Here is a 7,485-nt window from a genome sequence, read left to right on the forward strand (position 1 = left end):
GTTGATAGCTGAAAACGTTAAAGCTGAAAACGCTGAAGTGGATAGCTGAAATCACTGAAGTTAATGGCTGAAAACACAAAAGCTGATAGCTGAAAACACTAAAGCTGATAGCTGAAAATGCTGAAGTTGATAGCTGAAATCACTGAAGTTAATAACTAAAAAAACTAAAGCTGATAGCTAAAAAGGTTAACGCCGATAGCGGATAAAAGGTGAAACTGATAGCTGAAAACACTGAAGTTGATTGCTAAAAACTATGAGGCTGATAGTTGAAAACGCTGAAGCTAATAGCTGAAATCACTAAAACTAACAGCTGTAAACACTGACATTGATAGCTGAAATCACTGAAGTTAATAGCTGAAAATGCTAAAGCTGATAGCTGAAAACATTAAAGCTGATAGCTGAAAACATTAAAGCTGATAGCTGAAAACGCTAAAGCTGATAGCTGAAAACATTAAAGCTGATAGCTGAAAACGCTAAAGCTGATGGCTGAAAACGCTGAAGTTTATAGCTAAAAACGCTGAAGCTGATAGCTGAAAATGCTGAAGTTTATAGCTAAAAACGCTGAAGCTGATAGCTGAAAACGCTGAAGCTGATAGCTGAAAACGCTGAAGCTGATAGCTGAAAACGCTGACGTTGACAGCCAGCCAAAATATTACGTGAATCCCAAATTTACCAACAAAACTGAAAAAAGCCTAAGTTAGCCAAAATAACTAGCATGTAGCTGAAATCTAAGCTAAACTCAGAAAAAGACTACAAAAAGCCAAAATTAGCCAAAGTAGCACGCATGCAGCTGAAATATTAGCTAAACTCCATAATAGCTTAAAAAAACAAAAAAGCCTAAATTAGCTAAATTAGTTAGCATGTAGCTGAAATATTTTAAAAAGTAGTCTAAATAGTAAGTTGTAAGAAAAGCTATCATAATGCCATTACAACTTTCAACTTTACTACAGTCTGACTCCACATAATATAGAGTAACAACTAATCGACTATTAAATAAGCCATTGACTATTTTAATAGTCAATAAGTTGTTGTTTAGTCAACTAATCATGGCAGCCCTAAAGTGAAAAGTTAAAGACTAACTTAGTGGAACTTTTTAGCGTCTTCTGCAGGGAAGAAAAAACGCAATTTATTGATTTGTTTGCTTAAGACTAGCAAACACATAATCACTTGTCAGAGAAAGAAGTTACAGGATGATCTCATCAGGAGGTGGAATTTAACCACCTGATTGAACAATGTGGACTTTCTCTTTCTCTTTCTCTTTAGGCATTCTTAACGTTCAGCGATCCAGGAATGAAACCTTTAGGAGCTGTTTGGTCCCATTTCTAAAAGAACAGAAACCATCTAAAGCTGGAAAATAACGTTTTTGTTGCCATTCATTTAAACTATGTAGCATTTAAATATCTTTATGATTTGATCAAAAGTTATATCATCTTTTTTTAACTTGTTTTTGTGAACGCAGCACATGCAAGTCCCTTCAAAATAAAATACACACACCTTCCGCAGACTTTACTTGATTAAAAGTGCAAGAATCATTTCTTTAATCACTTTGACTTCCATCTTTATATTATTTTTTTTAAATATAACCAACATTGGTGTAGAATTAATAACTTTTAATATACATATTTAAATGCACTTAAACTTTACATTTTTTAAAAGTAATGTAAAAAGTAAGTGAATCACAAGATTTTTGAGTGCCGTTTATCACAGAGAATTGGTCAGAATTTAGCTGCACATTTTCTATTTTCAACAACTTACAAGTTTTTCAGTGCGCCTCATGGTTTAAAAAATCAAACCATTCACTTAATTAGCTCTGATTTAATTTTGGAGTTTATCTAGTACTTAAGTAACAGGCTAGCTTTTGTTGGCTAATTTGTTATCTATTTGGGGTTTTTAGGTTAAATTAGAGTTTAGCTTCTATTTTAGCAAAAGGCTTTTGTTTTTAACTAGTTTAGCTTACTAAGGAATCTTAGGCTATTTTGGAGTTTAGCTAGTATTTAGGCAGCAAGCTAGCTTTTTCTGCTAATTTGACCTCTACTAAGGATTTTGGGGCTAGCAACACATTAAATATTTTTGCAAAAATGGCATATTTTAGAGATTTTTAAGCAGTTTTACTACAAGATTTTTAGAAATTTAGATCAGAGTTTTTTAATAAAATGTCCAGCCTTTTCGCATATTAACACTCTGCAAATAGCTTTTGGATTTTCAGCTAATCCCTTCAGCAATTGAAGTTAATTGCGTCACCATTTTCAGCTTCAGCATCTTCAGCGACTACTTTCAGCATTAAGAATTCACACTAGCATTATCGCAGGTAATGCAATGTTTCTAGTTTCTCACTGAGGTGGATCAAATAAACTGCTTTTTTTAATCACTGCAGACATTTTTTATCAGAGAGAGTGTTTAATCAGTCTACTGCCTCTTTCAAATTAAAAGTAATGTCCAGAATGAAAGGAAAAAGAAACCTTTAGGAATATTTAGGAACAAATTGAAAAACAAGAATTATTTTTTAAAATTATTTTTAAGCAAAATAAACTATTTTTTTTTTAATCACTGCTAACATTACACCACCTACTACTATATTTGCTGCATTGAAATGATCCTTTGTGACATAAGGTGTCTTTTATTTTGAAAAACCCTTCTAAAGTTACTAAAAGGCTATTTTCTTTTTAGATTTATGTTTTGTTTATTCCAAAAAAAAAAACAACGGTGCATTTACATTTATCATTATAACAATAACATACATAAAAATAAGTGTCGTATTTTTTAAAGGGTTGTTGTCGGTGAGAAATCGACCTAATTGGCTCGTTAGGTGCTGAACACTGTACACGTGCTTTAATCTTAATCTAAAAACAAGCTCTGAAAGATTAAACCTTTTACTGTTATTTTGCATTATGAACCTAAACCTTTTATTTATTTAAATAGTTATCTTTAAAGCCAAAGAGTCACATCAAGAAGATGCTGGATCCCATAGATTTTGTGTCGTACCTTCAGTCCCCACAGCCCGAAGAGGATGGACGTCGTGCTTGTAAACAAACTTTTCCTCCAGAACCATTTGGACCGAAACAATGATCTGAGCCATGATGATCAGGAGGTCGCCTGTGGACCGGAAAGGAGGTGAACGACGGCTAAAGAAGGACGGCTGAAGAAGAGGAGGAAGATCCTACCCGTTATGACGTCGCTGAGTTTGTGGGTGTCGTCTTTGTGTCCGCTGACGAAGTCGGCCAGCCCGACGACCACCAGCCCCAGGATGGTGACGAAGATGCCGATCCACTGACTGGGGAGCAGGCGGCGCCCCAGGAAAGCCACCGAGAGCAGACCGGTGAAGATGATGACCGACCCGCGAAGCATCTGGAAGCTGGAGGCACTCGTCATGTTCAGAGCTGGAGGACAAAAGAGCGAGCTTTACGATCCGAGAGCGGCTTCGTTCAGGAAAAAGGAATCGCAAAAGTACTTACCGACATACATGATGGAGGTAGCCGTCATGTCACACATGGCGGGAGGGAAGAAGAGCAGGGGGTTGAAGCTTTGGCCGGGGTTCATCCGCGGTTCGGGCCGGCGTTTGTCGTGGAACAGCAGGATGTAGAAGACGACGAGACAGCTGAACTCGCCAAGAAACATCCCCACCGCCTGAACACAAGGAAAGAAATGTGAGAACTTCATCATGCTGGTCAGTAAATTAGTAAACTGTTTTTAAAGTCCCACTCCAACCATTTTTTGATCTACTTTCACAGCATTCCCAGTGATCTTTTTGATATGATTTTGCCGTTTTTAGCCAAAATAATAATAAAAAAAAACTATTGTTTTCTAGGACATAGTTTCTGCAGAGTGGCAGTAGTTTGTTAGAAAAATCCCCTCTGGGTTGTGGATTGTTGGAAGCCTGCTCCCCTTCCCATCATCCATCTGTTTACACTTTCTCCCACTAGTTTAAAGCCCTTCACACCCCGAATCTAACAGTATCGATGCAAGAAAAATATCGAGAAATATCAGAGAATACACTTATCAATTATTATTTATTTATTTTCAATTATCACAGCCTATAATTTTAGCTTTGATGTCACTCCTACAAGCTTTTTCGGTGGCCTTTTTATCATCTGCTCCTGATTTACAACAAATTTGAATAAAGAAATGCTCAGAAATGCAATTTGAAGCTTAATTTTCTTAATTTATGTCCTCTATCATGAGAGAACTGCCACAAAAATATGTTAAAAAAAACACAAAAATACAATTTTCATCAGAGTGGGTCTTTAAAATATAGGTATAGGAACAAATGAAAAGCAAAATACAAAACTTTATTTTTTTTTAAATAATTTTTTGTGTTTTAAAAGTTGTCACCAAGAGTTCAATGGCGTACCTGAACAAATGGATGGGAAAAGTCATGTTCGGGGTCGTCGCGGCAACCCTTTGCTGAAAACAAGTCAGCCCATCTGTCAAACAAAAACACATTTTTCCACGTTTAATCATAAAATAATAAACTAAAAGTTGTTAATCTGTGGAGCTTCAGAAATGACTGAAAGTGAAAAACAAACTGTGGGATTTTACAGCTTTTTCAGAAAAGAGTTTGAACTGCTTAAGTCTTGGAAAACCATCCGACAGGAACAGAGTACACTCACCCTGGAGGCTAAATAGTGCTTGTGTGTGCATTAAACTTTATGGTCTGACGGTCAGACGATGCATGACTGACATGTGAAGATCCTCTCCTTAAAAGGCTTCAAACTACAGAGCTCATCAGTTTGCAAGGGAAATGAAATTATCTCTATTTAAAACTCTCCTAATGAAACAAGAAGTTTGCATGCAAGACAGAAAAGTGCATAAAAATACTCTCCTCTGTGTAAATGAGCCTGTGGAGTAACAGTGCAGGGATCAGGTGACTGCAGTGAAACTTCACCTGACGGTTCTGCTGTCTCAGTTACATGACACGGCAAATTTGATCTGAAGTTCACCAAGCAGAACCTCAAAAAGTAGACTGTGATTCAGGCACGAGGCGGCTGAGATCACAGATTATAGCAGAAGTTAAAAAGCTGACGGTCTCGTTTTGCTAGTTTCAAACTCTTTCCTAATGTGGAGTCAATGCAGAACCTTTGCAAAAACAACGTTATGTACATCAGTAAATCAATGGTTTCATTTGCAAGCAAATTTACAAAGAGTGTTTGTCAAGTGATTATTTTTCCAGTCTTTTGCCTTTTTTTGTTTGTTGTTTTTGTGCTTTATCTGATTCTCCTTTGTCACTTCACAAACAGAAGAAAACACCTCTCATCTACTAATTCTCTGGAAATTTTATGTTTTAGCTGTAGTTAAAATCCTATAAGATTTGCAGCTTGAAAAGCACCAAATTAAAGTGTTAAAATGTTAAATTTTCTGCAAAGATGCTGAAAACACAAAACATTTCAACAAATAATTGTGCTTTGTTCATTAAAAATAAATAAATAATACAATGTAAATAGTTACATTTACAATTTTTAACCATGCAGTTACTCTGCATAGTTTGAGGCAAATGTTTCTTTTAATAAACACAAGTTTGTATTTGCAAAACAAACTCATAAACATAAAAATGAGTAATTATTAAGGGGCTTATTATTTAAAAAAAAAAAAAACAATTAAAAGTAAAACAATATGACCTAGTTTTTTTTAGACATAATTATGCTAGTTAATTCACTTTAAAAAGCTAATATGCATAATTTTAGTTATTTTCCAAGTGATAAAATAAAAATGTAAATAAAGTATTTGTAAAAATAATGCTTTTTTAAAAAACAGGAAATGCATTCTCCCTACCAAAATAAGATGAATCGGTAATACGTTTGTTTTATGCCTCGGTATTTACAACCTAAGTTCATGAGCTAGCTTGAACTGTAGCTACGATGTTGCTACCTGTTCCGTATAAATAATTTATAATAAATTCTGTTATTGTAAAAAAAAATGATAACAAACTAACACTTTCCTGTGAATTGGCATACTTGAACATACGTGTTTCGTTTCTTTGAACATATAGTTTAAAACACTGAAAAACATTTATTTTTCCACTTACTTTGCTGATAACGTATTGATTGATCCAGTTGTCAGCATTAGTCCCGCGAGGAACAGCTGATATTTTGTCCAAGCCATGCTGGACGACAGAATTAACCAGGAAACAAAGACCAGCGAGGCGTACTTGTTTTTTAGAGTACCCGATGTTTACTGACGGGTTCTCTGCCGGATTTTTTTTATGTCCCTGAAGGCCACGTGACGACGTCTCGTAGTCAGCTGACCTGTGAGTAATAACAACGTTGCGTTCAAAGCAATCGGACATTTTACTACGTGTTGCGTTGAACGCACCGGGGGGGAAAAAAACAAAAAACGTGTAAGATTGGTTACCTTTAAATAAATAATTATCAGTGAATGTAGCCAAAAAACACTTCCTGGCTTTAATAATATTTTGATATAACCTATGTTCTGTATTTTTTTCTAATGGAACCACAACTGTCCTAAAAGTTGTCATTTTGTTCATCTTCTTGTGCCAGATTTAAAGTAAGCATCATTTGCATCTAACTTTAAACACTTTATGTTTTATATATTGCACTTTTTTAAGCTAAAGTAAACGTTTTTAATTACAATTAAGCTGTTTTTAGCTAAAATGAAATAAAGTAAAGTAAAGTAAAGTAAAGTAAAATAAAATAAAATAAAATAAAATAAAATAAAATAAAATAAAATAAATTTAAATTAAATTAAATTAAATTAAATTAAATTAAATTAAATTAAATTAAATTAAATTAAATTAAATTAAATTAAATTAAATTAAATTAAGTGGAAATACATCTCTGAATTGTGGCCAAGATCATTGCAGTGGAGGAAGTCCACCCCTACTTCCCGTCATCACTCCTGCACCTCATGTCTAACATTAGACTGATAGATGTACATGGATCTAGTGGATGCATCAGAATGGAGCAGAGCATGAGGCTGATTGTAGCACTTACAAATGCACTTTTTTCACTTTTTCTGATTCACAACAATTTGAAAAAAAAAACATGCTCAGAAACACAATTTTAAGCTTTATTTTCTTTATATATGGTGAGAAAAATGCCATAAGAACATGTTAAATGTATAAAAACACAATTTTCAAAGAATTGTAGTGAATTTTGAGGCTTCAGTGAACCCTTATATAAAACATAACACCAGGTGGAGTCATTGTGCAGAGGATGTCTCAGTGGAACCACATTTAACTGTCCCTTGTGTTGCCTCTGTTGTTTAAAATTAGAACATGAAGTCTAGTTTCCTTAGTAGGCCGATATGTGACTTTTAATAAAGAAAGGTGCAAAAAAAAACAACTAATTTGAGAAACTGGGTTATCTCACTCATGAAGCCATAAAAGAATAAAGTCTTATGCAAATAGTTGTCTTTGCTGCATTTTCATCGGTCACTCCCTGGGTGTTTAAGGGAGCTAAAAATGTCTGTCTGTGATTTCCTAGACAGCTGCTGAGAACAGGGAGTCATCGTTTGGTGACTCCTTGTGAAGTG

At 34.7% G+C, this 7,485-nt stretch overlaps 1 protein-coding gene across 1 annotated transcript in view; it reads right to left on the reverse strand.

Moving 5' to 3' along the window:
* Positions 1–6,200, reverse strand: part of slc35f6 (solute carrier family 35 member F6) — an 8,661-nt gene extending 2,461 nt beyond the window's left edge. Inside the window, exons 1-5 of the mRNA XM_024291942.2 lie at positions 6,020–6,200; positions 4,349–4,421; positions 3,453–3,624; positions 3,162–3,377; positions 2,983–3,093 (exon numbers count right to left, since the gene is read on the reverse strand). Coding sequence (XP_024147710.1) covers positions 2,983–3,093; positions 3,162–3,377; positions 3,453–3,624; positions 4,349–4,421; positions 6,020–6,096 — 649 coding nt within the window. The 5' untranslated portion in view covers positions 6,097–6,200. The remainder of the gene's footprint in view (positions 1–2,982; positions 3,094–3,161; positions 3,378–3,452; positions 3,625–4,348; positions 4,422–6,019) is intronic.
* Between the last annotated feature and the right edge of the window lie 1,285 nt (positions 6,201–7,485).

Source organism: Oryzias melastigma, linkage group LG24 (assembly GCF_002922805.2).
Source record: "Oryzias melastigma strain HK-1 linkage group LG24, ASM292280v2, whole genome shotgun sequence".
Taxonomy (NCBI): Eukaryota; Metazoa; Chordata; class Actinopteri; order Beloniformes; family Adrianichthyidae; genus Oryzias; species Oryzias melastigma.